At 43.1% G+C, this 15,164-nt stretch overlaps 1 protein-coding gene across 2 annotated transcripts in view; it reads right to left on the reverse strand.

Moving 5' to 3' along the window:
- Positions 1 to 9,311, reverse strand: part of PSMA6 (proteasome 20S subunit alpha 6) — a 36,368-nt gene extending 27,057 nt beyond the window's left edge. For both annotated transcript variants that reach the window (XM_081547944.1, XM_081547946.1), the window contains exon 1: positions 9,196 to 9,311. In XM_081547944.1, coding sequence (XP_081404070.1) covers positions 9,196 to 9,214 — 19 coding nt within the window. In that variant the 5' untranslated portion in view covers positions 9,215 to 9,311. The remainder of the gene's footprint in view (positions 1 to 9,195) is intronic.
- Positions 9,312 to 15,164: the final 5,853 nt, after the last annotated feature.

The raw sequence follows: 15,164 nt of genomic DNA on the forward strand, positions 1-15,164 counted from the left end.
ACTTTATATCTATCCAGGACCTCCTTCTAGAGAGCCAAACCTTTAGCTTTCAGGTCACCCTTGATTTTTAGCTGTAACAACTTTAGTATTACCCTCTTACATCTTTTGATGCTTCTCTTGTTTTTCCAAACTCCCCCTTTAAATGAAGACCCAATGCTTGACGGATGACTGAGCTCATTTCTGAAAGCCAAGGACTTAGAGAAACACTAAGAATTCTCATGGGTCTCCCCAGAATACTGGAAGCAGCAATGGAAGACCCCAGCTGGTTTGGGCTTAACCGTTGGTGGTTTTTTGAACATACAACTTCCCCTTAGGCATGATAACACAGGAAGCCCTTCATAGCTTGAGAGAACAGCAAATGTTCCAGTGAAAAATAAGACTGGGGAAGGGAGGGGCCTGAGTCCTGAACAGGGTCAGGCTTTGCTCCAAGTGTCAGAGCACTGGATTTGGATCTGACGCTGGCCAGAGATCACCCAGTGACCATCACCTCGATTTCTCCTCTGAAACAGGTGAGCACGCTGTACCTACCCTTAAAGGCATGGAAGAAAAAAATATTAAGCACTACAAAGAAAATAAGTCACCTACTTAAGACTTGCTTCTGCCTTTGTGAAAGGAGGGGACAACAGTGAATAAAGCCTGGATCGGTGGTTGTTTTGCTCTTTCTCTAGCAAGAAGGAAGCCAAGTACTGCACCAGGCTACAGTGTGTGCTGCGACTGTTCAAAAGTGAAACTCAGTCTGTTTTCTTAACTTTGAAAGCAGCCAGTTCTTACCCACCCTGTCGTGCACACATGTAGCCTCACCCATGACTGTAGACAGGTGATGGGAATTGTAAGCATCAGTCAGTTCACCAAGAAGATTTTCACACCCATGGTGCATCCCTACATCTTGGGGTCTTTATGAATGTCATTTGACTTTCTTCATTCTGCTCACTAACTCCAATCTAACCTCACACCCATTCCAGCTCCCTGATCAGGTGGGGAAATGGGGGTGCAGAAGTTGGTCAGGCACTGAGAGGATGAGTCAAGAACAGAGAGGAAATAAGACTCAACAGCCTTCCCTTCAGCCTGGAGATACTTCCTCTTCTTTGAGGTTTCCTAATTGGCTTCGTCTCATTCCTATTTTGTCACCGCAAAATTAAGTCATCTCTGGTGCTCAGAATAAGCCCAAGTTCTCTTGAGATAACTGGGGGAGAGAGAGCAAATGAATGAGGTGTCTAATCATTATAACCAATATTTTCAGTCACTAATTTAGGAACTAGTTCTTGAGAACGCAGGTACTGATGGGAAAGCAACAGAGTGCTCCAGTTTTATTTTCTACTTGCTTTGAAAGTACCTGATAAACCTCAGCTGAGATCCGCAAACTTCTCCTAGTGTGCAATTCATCCATCGTGGTGAGAAAAAGGCAAGTTTCAAGAATCAACCATAGACAACAGATTAAACACTTTTCCAGACTAAAGACTCTGGAATGATGTCTTACAGGTGCAGGGCAAATTTTATTCCAGTTTTCATAGTCTGTGTAGATGCCTAATAAATATTTAATTCGTTTAAGACATGGAGGGGGTTAAATAGTATGATCAAAGACGGTGGCATTGAGAGGTTATCATTATTTCTTGAGGATCAGTCGAAGCACCAGACACCAAAGACTACGCTCCTGAGCTAGTCAGCGCACACACACAAAATACCAAGGAGCAAGAGGAGGAATTCACTCAAAGGAGAAGTGGGAATCAGAGGCAAAAATCAGGAAGACATTTTCAAACAACTTCTCCAAAATAATTCAACCAGCATTTATTGAGCCTCTTCTATGGGTAAGCAGCTGGAACAGGTGCTCTGGAGACACATAGATGAAACAGATGGGGCCCTGCTGGAGTTCAGTGGGCAAGAAAGATGAAACACAAATGAGAGCAATGCTAACAAAGGGCAGCTCATGATACATAAGGTAGTGTCCAACAGAGCATGGCAGATGGGAAATGACCTTGGCTACAGGGAATGCAAGTTGCCTGCTGAAAGAAACATGTCTGAGCTCAGCCCAGGAGGACAAGAACTCTGACAGATGTGTTGGCTGTTAGGAGCAGTCTGAGAGGCACCATGATGCAACATGGACTGGGAGTGGCCAAGAACAGGGAGGCAGAGGAAGAAAAAAAAACAGTTGAGTCTGTTTAGGTCATGGCAATGGCTTAGCCTGACTGGGACACAAAAATGTTCTGGAGTACAAATGCAGGGAAGAGGACTTGAATGCCAACCAAAGGAACTTCTCTGGCTGGAAGGTAATGGGGAGACATTTAATGTTTCTGAGTAAGGAAAACGACATGATGAACATTATGCTCCCAGAAGATAAACTTGGTATATTTATGATGAACTGTAGATGGGGATATCAATCAGGAGGCTACTGCTATTAGTCCAAGTTAAAGTTTGAAAAGGCGTGAACTGGGGTGGTAGTTAGGGAAATGGAAAGGAAGTAAGATGCCAGAGATTTTTAAATAGCTCTCTGCCCATTATTAAATGTGATAGACTATTCATGGCACTATTTCTAATAGGCAAAACCAGAGTTGGACTGTGAAGAAAGCTGAGTGCCGAAGAATTGATGCTTTTGAACTGTGGTGTTGGAGAAGACTCTTGAGAGTCCCTTGGACCACAAGAAGATCCAACCAATCCATGCTAAAGGAGATCAGTCATGGGTGTTCACTGGAAGGACTGATGTTGAAGCTGAAACTCCAATACTTTGGCCACCTCATGGGAAGAGTTGACTCATTGGAAAAGACCCTGATGCTGGGAAGGATTAGGGGCAGGAGGAGAAGGGGACGACAGAGGATGAGATGGCTGGATGGCATCACCGACTCAATGGACACGAGTTTGGGTAGACTCCGGGAGTTGGTGATGGACAGGGAGGCCTGGCATGCTGTGATTCATGGGGTCACAAAGAGTCGGACACGACTGAGCGACTGAACTGAGAAGCTATCCAAATGCCTGTCAAAGCAGAATGGATAAACTGTGGTATATTCACACTGGTGTTAGTCCCTCAGTTGTGTACAACTCTTTGCAATCCCGTGGACTGCAGCCCACCAGGCTCCTCTGTCCATGGGATTCTCCAGGCAAGAATACCGGACTGGGTAGCTGTTCCCTTCTCCAGGGGATCTTTGCGACCCAGGGCTCAAACCTGGGTCTTCTTCATTGCAGGCAGATTCTTTACTGTCTGATCACCAGGAAGTCCATATCACACTATAGAACATTATAGAATAATGCAAATGAATGAGATACAATTACATGTGACAATACAGATGAACCTCCCACAATACTGAATGAAAGAAGCCAGGCACAAAAGAACACATCCTGAATGATTCTATTTACATCCTGAATGATTCTATTTACCTAAAACATGAAAACAGGCAAAAAAAAAAAAAAAATCTATCCTGTTAGAAGGCTAGAGAGTGGCTACCTTTATGAGGGCAAGAAATGATGGAAGCGAGCACAAGGGGGTGCCTGGGTTCTGGGGACAGGCATGATGAATCAGCTGATAAAATTACAATCTGACTTTCGTTCTCCCACTCTTCTTTCATTTTTCCTGCCTTTAGATAAAAACTCCGGAAGAACCCCTTACTTTTCTGTTCCTCTTAGATAATATGCAGTGCTATGGTCACTTTAAGTCACCAATGCAGTATCAGTTCAGAAATTAGAATATCCAGTTCTATACCAACAGATTCTAAGCAGTACTGTATCATTTCTTTCCTGCCAGCTTAGGTCAGTTTCACACTAAAGCTTCCAGTGGAAAGGGGTGGGGGCATGGTTGACTTTTCCTTCCTGACCACTCCTGGCTCAGTTTCACCCCTACCTCCCTCATACGCCCACCTCCACCAGCCAAGGTGGAGGACAGGTAAGGGTGGGTGGCTTAATGCTTTCGAGGCCTAGCAGCTGTTTATAGCTGGTGTCTCTGGTGAGCCTGACAGATGGTTAAAGCAGATGCTTCTCTGCTTGGCCACTTTTCTAGGCTCTTGGGTGGTTCTCTGCTAAGTCTATTTTTATATGTAGGTGGCCACTTGCACTCTTCCTCAACCCCTGGCCATCCAGAAGTTCCCCTCCAGGCTTAGACAAAGTAAGGCAACTCTCTTCCTGCCCAGCTGGCCCCCACCTGGCCCTTGGGGCAGCTTCAGGGAAGCAGCCCTCTCTGGCTCATTTCCAGTGTCCCTTGTCAGTTCTTCTAGCTTTGCTGGCAAAGTCAGGCCCGTACACAGAGGCTTCAGCTTTCCCTGAGGCTGATGGGTTCCCCAGACTGCTGAAGGAGCCCCAAGTCTTCCCATTGAGGTGATTTACTGGGGTCCTGAGGTCAGAGGGCACCCAAGGAACCGGGAACCTGGCCACAGCTCTCTATAAGGAAAGATCTTGATCTTTTTCCTTCCTCTGACTCTCTTACATCTTTGGCCTGGTTGAGGGGATTTCATATCCTAAAAGATGATGCTATGAAAGTGCTGCACTCAATATGCCAGCAAATCTGGAAAACTCAGCAGTGGCCACAGGACTGGAAAAGGTCAGTTTTCATTCCAATCCCAAAGAAAGGCAATGACAAAGAATGTTCAAACTACCGCACAATTGTACTCATCTAACACGCTAGCAAAGTAATGCTCAAAATTCTCCAAGCCAGGCTTCAACAGTCCATGAACCGTGAACTTCCAGTTGTTCAAGCTGGATTTAGAAAAGGCAGAGGAACCACAGATCAAATTGCCAACATCTGCTGGATCATCGAAAAAGCAAGAGAGTTCCAGAAGAACATCTACTTTTGCTTTATTAACTACGCCAAAGCCTTTGACTGTGTGGATCACAACAAACTGTGGAAAATTCTGAAAGAGATGGGAATACCAGACCACCTGACCTGCCTCCTGAGAAATCTGTATGCAGGTCTAGAAGCAACAGTTAGAACTGGACATAACAGACTGATTCCAAATCAAGAAAGGAGTACATCAAGGCTGTATACTGTCACCCTGCTTATTTAACTTATATGCAGAGTACATCATGCGAAATGCTAGGCTGGATGAAGCACAAGCTGGAATCAAGATTGCTGGGAGAAATATCAATAACCTTAGATATGCAGATGACACCACCCTTATGGCAGAAAGCAAAGAACTAAAGAGCCTCTTGATGAAAGTGAAAGAGGAGAGTTAAAAAGTTGGCTTAAAGCTCAACATTCAAAGAAGGAAGATCATGGCATCTGGTCCCGTCACTTCATGGGAAATAGATGGGGAAACAATGGGAACAGTGAGAGACTTTATTTTGGGGGGCTCCAAAATCACTGCAGATGCTGACTGCAGCCATGAAATTAAAAGACGCTTACTCCTTGGAAGGAAAGTTATGACCAACCTAGACAGCATATTAAAAAGCAGAGACATTACTTTACCAACAAAGCTCCGACTAGTTGAAGCTATGGTTTTTCCAGTAGTCATATATGGATGTGAGAGTTGGACTATAAAGAAAGCAGAAGAATTGATGCTTTTGAACTGTGGTGTTGGAGAAGACTCTTGAGAGTCCCTTGGACTGCAAGGAGATTCAACCAGTCAATCCTAAAAGAAATCAGTCCTGAATATTCATTGGAAGGACTGATGCTGAAACTGAAACTCCAATACTTTGGCCACCTGATGCGAAGAACTTACTCATTGGAAAAGACCCTGATGCTGGGAAAGATTGAAGGCAGGAGGAGAAGGGGATGACAGAGGATGAGATGGTTGGATGGCATTACTGACACGACAGACGAGTTGGAGTAGGCTCTGAGAGTTGGTGATGGACAGAGAAGCCTGGCGTGCTGCAGTCCATGGGGTTGCAAAGAGTTGTACATGACTGAGCAACTGAACTGAACTGAGGGGCCAGGAGTTGTGAGGCAGAGTCTCCTTTATTCCTTTTGTAAATTCGGCATGTGCAGTGTCTGCCTCACAGTCACCTGGGAATCTTGGTATGTACTGACATTTGTGCCTCAGTGGAAATGGAGAGAGAGAGAGTCCTAATGGTCTGTTACACAAGTATCAGTTTCAGAGTGTGCAGAAGACAAAGAGAACTAAAAATCAACCACAATCCCAGAACCCAGAGATTGTGGAATCAACGAAATGTAACACTGTGGAACCAACAAAATCTTACATTGTGGAATCAACAAAATCTTAACCCATGCCAAGACATAGAGTATCGTTTTAATCACTGTAACATTTAAAATTATATTTGTCTCTTCCTTCCCTTGTTTTGAACATTTCATTATTCCCAATTTTGTTATTCTTCTCAATAACATTATTATGAAGAAGATCTTCATGTACAAACCTTTTTCAAAAAGAATTATTTCCTTTGGAGAGGTAGTTAAGAGTTGAATAACTAGCCTGTGACAGATATTTTGAAGGTAAAATCGACATGATTTGCTAATTGAGTAAATAAGTAATGTGGTAAGAGGTAAGGAGGTAAGGAGCAGGAAAAATAAACTAAGGCAGGAGATCACTTTGTGGGGGTGAAGAGGAGTTGTTTTCATAGTGGCTGAGGGTCCACAGGCTACCAAGGTAGCAAATGCAAATGAAGAACTGGAAAGAAAGCAAGGGTAGAGATGGCTCCTTTCTCTGAGAAGTGTGGCTGTTACACTATGCCTAGGGAAGTACAGTTTTGTCAGGCTAGAAACCCAAAGGAATTTGTAGTTAGATGAGGGGAAAGTGAAAGGGTTAGTTGCTCAGTCATGTCTGACTCTTTGTGACCCCATGAACTGTAGCCTACCAGGCTCCTCTGTCCATGGAATTCTCCAGGCAAGAATACTGGAATAGGTAGCCACTCTCTTCTCCATGGGATCTTCCAGACCCAGGGATTGAACCTGGGTCTCCTGTATAGCAGGCAGATTCTTTACCATCTGAGCCACCAGGCAAGCCCAAAGATGAGGGAAAGAGACCATGGAAAGAGATTATCTGAGAGGAAAAGATCTGAAGTTAGCAAGAAAGGATAGTATGGATGCAGGTAGAAAAAGTAACCTAGAAAAGTAAGAAAAAGGTGAGGGCAGAAAGTTGTTGGAAAGAGCAAAAACTGCTGATGAGGCTTTTAACAGATGGTTCTTAGTTCCTGCTGAGTTCATCTGCCGAGAGGGCGAGTGGTGAGGTTACAACTCAGGACACAGAATCCTGAGTGTTGTATTATAATTATTTTTAAATAACCTTGGAGCTCATTTGAGACTACTCAAAACATGGTTTGTAGCATTGGCACCATCAGGCAAATGAGACCTGAACCAACCTTTTAAACAAGATCCTACATCCATCAGAGTGAGAAAGCTATGCTATCTTCCCCACTGAACAGAAAGGAAATGAAGGCTGCAGGAGAAGAGCTATTTTTCAAGTTAGGATGACAAAGACTAGGAGAGCTCCTTCAGGAAATTAATGGGAATTCATTGAAAGATGAAACAAAGAACCTTCAAATGGGAGTGAAGTTCCAGCAGCATAATTTCATGACTTTTGTAGCAACACTGTGGTGTGTAGGAGCAGAGGAAGTGGACAGATCTCGGGTTACCCAAAGTTAGGTTTAGAATTGGTAAGATGAACACCACAGGAGGTAGAATGAGTACGTGAATCTGAAGTGTTACTGAAGCATTCATGAAATGAATAGTTTAAGGGTAGGGTGGGATGGGAAAGAAGGCAAGCAAAGCCAGATGGGGATGGACGAGAGAGGCCTCTAGGTGAGGAAGGAAGAGGCTTAAGAACAGGTCTAGGAACTGAAGGTAGGGATGAAGCAGTGGGACAGGTAAGGAAGTTGTGCTCAAAACGAAGAGCTCAAAAGTCTGATATCCTGAAAGTGGAGCACTTTTAAGTAGTTCAAAAGATCCAGGTTGGCATCTCCCAGGGGGGATCATCAGAGCTTAAGTGGTTAAGAAACCATGAGAACAAGGCCTTCCTTGGTGGTCCGGATGGCTGAGACTCCACACTCCCAATGCAGGCAGCCTGGGTTTGATCCCTGGTCAGCGAACTAGATCCACATGCCACAACTAAAGGTCCCATGTGTTGCAATTAAGACCTGGCACAGCCAAATAAATAAATAAAAATATTGAGGAAAAAAACAAAAGAGAAAGAAATGATGAGACCAGAATATGGAAGCTGTTGAAATCTCTGGGGGTAATAGCAGTGGAAATGGGAGAGAAAAAAACTGCCACTTATAAGCACAAACACAAACTGTTCAATACTGATTTCCTCACAGAAACCTCCCTATCAAAGAACAAAAAGAGCCACGTGATTTATAAAAAAATAAAAAGCTCTCTTAGTTGTGTAAAGCAGCAAAACTTCCTCAGGCTTTACCTTCAAATAATTAGTCTGACCAGAGTTTATTTCTTTAGGAGTTGCAGATCAGAGGGCCTAACTTGGAAAAGACCCATTTCTTTAAGGATTTGATTATTCCTGCCAGAACAGGGCTAAGGGCCAAAGGACATGATCTTTAATTTGACCCAGTAGCTATCATCGGGGTGACAGTTTCCTGGAACACAAATTTCCTTCTGAACACAAGGAAACCGTGATTAGTGTTTTGTGAGTACACCACCATGTGAGTAGGATTTTACGGTGTACAGCAGTGCCCTAGCTTAACTTGACTGCCTCGCTTTATGAATTTATATTATGATGTTTGAAGTACAAGAGGAAGCAGTGCGAGAAGACTATGAGAACAAGGAAAAGTCTGTTTTTTGTCTGGTGGGAAAAAAACCGTGTGAGAAAAGAGCTTACAGAGAATGAATATCTTTTAAAAATTATGTAGATAAATGTGTAATATATGGGACTTCCCAGGTGGCTCAGTGGTAAAGAATTCGCCTGCCAAGAAGGAGACTCGGGTTCAATCCCTGGGTTGAGAAGATCCCTGGAGAAGGAAATTGTAACCTACCCCAGTATTCTTGCCTGGGAAATACCACAGACAGAAGAGCCTGGGGGGCTATAGTCTGTGGGGTCCCCAAGAGTCAGACACAACTAAGTGACTAAACGACCAACATATATATATATACGTATATGTATATATACGTATATATATATATAAAACAGGCATAGATATGTATAAAAACTTAATAGCGTTAGACTACTGAGCTTTGCAGCAGAGGGCAGATAAAAATGAAGCTTTGGATTCTATGGCACAGTCACTGGAAAGAGGAAGAAAATACAACAATGATTTATTTTTAAAGAATTAATAATACAGTACATCTTAAGTAATAAGTCTGGGTGAGGAACTTACCTTTTGTTTGACCTGCCATAACTATTTCCAGAGGAACCTGTTTCAGGAAGGTGGAGGCCCCATACTATCCTGCCTGGCCGAGATGTCACTCTGCCCCTGAGAGCCGAATGAGGAGTGGAACTGTCAGGGAATTCCGGACACTTGACATTCTTTGTTCTGATGCAGTCATAGAAGACACAAGAGAGCTGTTTTATTAATGGACTTTCATAAACAACAAAGATCTACTGTATAGCACAGGGAACTATATTCAGTATCCTGTGATAAACTATAGTGGAAAAGAACCTGAAACAAATACACACACACACACACACACACATATATATATTTGAATCATTTTGCTATACACCTGAATCAATGTAATTCAACTATATCTCAGCTAAAAGAAACCTTTTTAATAAATAAAAGAAAAAAGTGGACTTTCAATATTCAGATATGAACTAAACTTGATATGTAGTAATGTGCTAGCCCAGCTGAAAGTGATAGGATGATCTCAACTGGTCTCCTTAAAATGAATTTATGTGTCTATCATATAAGAAATTATGATTTCTCAAGCCTTTGCTCCTTGGGTTGAACTTTAACTAACACTGGAAACATTAATGTTGTGATCGTTTAAATGTGGTTGAAATTAATCCTACATTAACTTTGTCAGAGGCTACCAAAACCCTGTCACATAACACTGCTATTTACAATAAATTATCACTGTTATTTGAATAACTTAATCCATTTGATAAGAGTGTACTTTTTGGAGTACTCTGGTAGCAAAACAGATTATTTTTAGCTGTTATCTGTGACTAGATAATTGGCTTCCTGTTTACTTCAATTCCTGGTTGAGAGCAAGTTGTATATATGCAGTCTCTGGAAGTATCCGTCAGATACTGCCAACACAGACAAAATGTGGGGACAAAAGTCTTCAGGGAATCTTGAAACACCATAACAGAGACATGACAAGAGAAAATGGAAGATTATTTCTCGAGACTTACTGCATTTATTCATTGGTGGTCCCATCTCTTTCGTGGCATTTATTTTCATTAAATACTGCGTGGATCACAATGAACTGTGGAAAATTCTGAAAGAGATGGGAATACCAGACAACCTGACCTGCCTCTTGAGAAACCTGTATGAAGGTCAGGAAGCAACAGTTACAACTGGATATGGAACAACAGACTGTTCCAAATAGGAAAAGGAGTAAGTCAAGGCTGTTTATTGTCACCCTGATTATTTAACTTATATGCAGAGTGTCTCATGAGAAACGCTGGGCTGGAACAAGCACAAGCTGGAATCAAGATTGCCGGGAGAAATATCAATAACCTTAGATATGCAGATGACACCACCCTTATGTCAGAAAGTGAAGAAGAACTAAAGGGCCTCTTGATGAAAGTGAAAGAGGAGAGTGAAAACGTTGGCTTAAAGCTCAACATTCAGAAAACTAAGATCATGGCATCTGGTCGCATCACTTCATGGCAGATAGATGGGGAAACAGTGGAAACAGTGGCTGACTTTATTTTTGGGGGCTCCAAAATCACTGCAGATGGTGACTGCAGCCATGAAATTAAAAGATGCTTACTCCTTGGAAGGAAAGAGAGCATATTAGGAGAAGGCAGTGGCAACCCACTCCAGTACTCTTGCCTGGAAAATCCCATGGATGGAGGAGCCTGGTAGGCTGCAGTCCATGGGGTCACTAAGAGTCGGACACGACTGAGCGGCTTGACTTCCACTTTTCACTTTCATGCGTTGGAGAAGGAAATGGCAACCCACTCCAGTGTTCTTGCCTGGAGAATCCCAGGGACGGCGGAGCCTGGTGGGCTGCCGTCTATGGGGTCGCACAGAGTCAGACACGACTGAAGGGACTTAGCAGCAGCAGCAGAGAGCATATTATAAAGCAGAGACATTACTTTGCCAACAAAGGTCCATCTAGTCGAGGCTATGGTTTTTCCAGTAGTCATGTATGGATGAGAGAGTTGGACTATAAAGAAAGCTGAGCACCGAATAATTAATGCTTTTGAACTGTGGTGTTGGAGAAGACTCTTGAGAGTCCCTTGGACTGCAAGGAGATCCAACCAGTCCATCCTAAAGGAGATCAGTCCTGGGTGTTCATTGGAAGGACTGATGTTGAAGCTGAAACTCCAATACTTTGGCCACCTGATGTGAAGAGCTGAGTCACTGGAAAAGACCCTGATGCTGGGAAAGATTGAGGGCAGGAGGAGAAGGGGTCGACAGAGGATGAGATGGTTGGATGGCATCACCGACTCAGTGGACATGAGTTTGGGTAGGCTCTGGGAGTTGGTGATGGACAGGGAGGCCTGGCGTGCTGCAGTTCATGTGGTCACAAAGAGTCGGACACGACTGAGTGACTGAACTGAACTGAATACTGAGAGAATATTCTGTCTCCTATATTTTCTTTCATCCCACTGATCTGTATGGCTTCCTCTAAGTAGATCTGTGAATGGAACTTCCTTCATTTGTATCATGTAGACTCAAGATTGTCATTGGCTGGAATAAAGCAGAAAAAAGCTGGTCTTCTCTCTTCTGCCCTCAGCCCCACCTCCTGCCCAGGCTGCATTTTACTTACATCTTTTCTTATCCTTGCTCCCCTCCAGTCTCCTGCAGTGCTATGGGCTTTATAGATGCCTCATTTCCCACTTGGAGAAGGAAATGGCAACCCACTCCAGTGTTCTTGCCTGGAGAATCCCAGGGACGGCGGAGCCTGGTGGGCTGCCGTCTATGGGGTCGCACAGAGTCGGACACGACTGAAGCGACTTAGCAGCAGCAGCATTTCCCACTACCCCTCATTTTCCCAGCTAATTCCCACCTAGAGTTGCCAGATGGAGCAAATAAAAATGTAAGATGCCATGCTAATTGTGAATTTCAGATAGGCAGTAAGTAATTTTAGGGTAAATAAGTCCCTGCAATACTTGTGACATGTTTATACAGAACTGTCATTTATCTGAAATTCAAATTTAACTGAGAGACTGTATTTTATCTGGCAACCCTACTCTCATCCTGTGGGTTATCGGAGGCTCAAGCAGGTGCTTTGTTCCACTTACTGAGAACTCTGTCTGCCTAAGTCCCAGCCCTGAAAGAACTCAAACCTAAATCCCACAATGTCATCACACTGGTCTATGTTCCTCTACTCCCAGTCATTCCCACAAGGGTCCCCTAGATGTTTCTCACTCTAGAAATTCCAAGTTGCTGAAAGATGGGTGAAAGTACCAGATCCAGGACTCCATTTATCTTTGCCCTCAACTATCCTGGTAATTTTGATTTTTAGCAAAGACTCACCATGATGGGCCAGAATTCAGGTGCCTACATAACATATCCTTCCTTTCTATGCCTCCTTTAGAATGAAGTTATCAGAGAAAAAGAAATCTATTAATAATATGAATACATATGCATTTTATAGTATCTTAGGACAGTTTTTTTAAAAAGCAAGAAACCTGCTAGAGGACCAGGGAAGCAGTAATTATATTTAAGCACAAACTTGAAGAGAAAAATTCATTTAATGTGAAGAACAAGGCATCCGAGGTGAGACAGTCCCAGTGGAAGCCTAAGAGAATGAATTCAGCCTTCTCCTTTGAGATGTTCTCTTTATTGGGTCTGAGAACGGCAGGAGGAAAAGAGAATATAAATTCAGGAGCATGCCAGGGGGAAGTACAAAGCACTTTAGAAATACTTTTCAGTGGCAGAGTTTCAAAGCCTTCGTTGTTCACGGCTGGCTGACTCTAAAGATACCCTCAATCCAGGGCGCAGGTTTTAAAGAATTCCTCATTCCCACTGTGTCTGGGGCTTTGAATTAGACAGGTAGCTTTTGTTTCACTCAGGTGATCAGAATACAAAGGTAGCCTAAGCGCTGGGTACCAGTTGTCTTCATTCAGAGAAAAAAAAATCTGCACTCCCCAGGGTTCCATGTCAGTGCAATTGACTCTGAGCAGCCTAGAATTGCCCTCCTTCTAGACAAATGACAGATGCACCTCAGTTTACCTCCAGCAGAGATTAGGGGTTTTGTTTTGGAATGGCATCAAAGAGTTCAAAAATAATATAATTTCCCTACCACAATTTTCTACCCTGATGAGCCGCTATGGAAACGTGGGCCCTTTAAGAGGTTGCCCTCCCTGTTCCCTTTCTCTTGTTTCCTGCTTTCTCTTATGTAGCTAACAAAGTTTCTAAATCTACACACCGGATGCTCTACCATTCAGGCTGAGTTTTTATGAACTACTCTAGCCTAAATCACAGTGTACAGTATAAGAAAGACTATTTGGCTGAGAATCAGAAGAACTGGATTATGGCTGAAATGTCTCCACTAAGTAGCTGTGGGATCCAGGGGAGCCATCACATCTTCCTCCTCTATAAAATGCAACTGTTTGGCCTTACGTTCTTCAAGGTTCACTCCTGCTCCAAAGTCCTACATTCTTTCTGCATCCTACCCCATCCCTAGGAGCAACTTGTGAGGAATCTGCATTAAGCTTTCAGATAGGCTTATTTAACAAATGCATTTCCCCCTAATTTTCTTAAAACTAGGATAGTTCCTTTAAAAAAAAGTTTAGCTCACTGAAAGCCCAGTGTTCTAAGTATGTAGTTCATGAAATTTAGAAAAGAAGGTTGGATTTGAGAGCATTCTGACTCGCAACATCTTTCAATGCCCTCAATTTATCAGACCCTCATCTGGAGAGTTCCTTCCTCTGGGGGCGGCAGTGTTAAATCCAATAATGGGTAAGGAAATCAAATATCCCTGCCTCTGTTTTTCCTGGATTGTCTCCCTGTGCATAATATATACCCTACTTATATCCGTGTACGTGGTCTTATGTAAACTAGGCCACTGTTTATTTCACGTAAATAACTTTTTTATGCTAATATACTTTTTTCACTTATGCTGTTGTAAATGCATCAATTTTAAGTGTTTAGTGTGATGAATTTTGATTAACATTACATACACTATGTTAGCACCACCCAGAACTTTCCATCACCTCCACAAAGTAAGTTCTCTTGTGTCCTTATCCTCAGGCAACTACTATTCTGATTTTTTTCAGCAGAGATTGGTTTTGCCTATTCTTGAGTATGAAATCATATATTATGTATAAGGAAAGATCTGTTATAAAGTGTGGCAGACATGAATTTTTTCAGTTAAAATCAAGAAATACATTGCCAAAAAGGGGAAAAAAAAAATACACTGCCGAGCAAGCAAGTAAAACAGAAACACAATTATGAAAACTTACTCACTTTGGTAAAGTAAGCCAAACTTGATGAAATGAAACAAATGTATATGATTTAGGAAAACCCTCATCCCAAGTGATCGGAGAAGGCAATGGCACCCCACTCCAGTCCTCTTGCCTGGAAAATCCCATGGACGGAGAAGCCTGGTAGGCTGCAGTCCATGGGGTCGCTAAGAGTCAGACATGAATGAGCGACTTCACTTTCACTTTTCCCTTTCATGCACTGGAGAAGGAAATGGCAACCCACTCCAGTGTTCTTGGCTGGAGAATCCCAGGGACGGGGGAGCCTGGTGGGCTGCCATCTATGGGGTTGCACAGGGTCGGACACAACTGAAGCGACTTAGCAGCAGCAGCAACATCCCAAGTGATGGAATTAATGAAGTGAAAGTTGCTCAGTCGCGTCCAACTTTTTGTGACTCCATGGACTATACAGTCCATGGAATTCTCCTGGCTAGAATACTGGAGTGGGTAGCCTTTCCCTTCTCAAGGGGAACTTCCCAACCCAGGAATTGAACCCAGGTCTCCCACATTGCAGGCGGATTCTTTACCAGCTGAGCCACAAGGCAAGCCCAGGAATACTGGAATGAGTAGCCTATCCCTTCTCCAGCGGATCTTCCCGACCCAGGAATTGAACTGGGGTCTCCTGCACTGCAGATGGATTCTTTACTAACTGAGCTATCAGGGAAGCCCAACGGAATTCACAAAACGCTGAATCAATCATGAAAAGGCATTATAGGATGAAGAAAAACGATCATAGTCTAA

Source organism: Giraffa tippelskirchi, chromosome 12 (assembly GCF_054371585.1).
Source record: "Giraffa tippelskirchi isolate mGirTip1 chromosome 12, T2T-mGirTip1v1.2.pri, whole genome shotgun sequence".
Classification (NCBI taxonomy): Eukaryota; Metazoa; Chordata; class Mammalia; order Artiodactyla; family Giraffidae; genus Giraffa; species Giraffa tippelskirchi.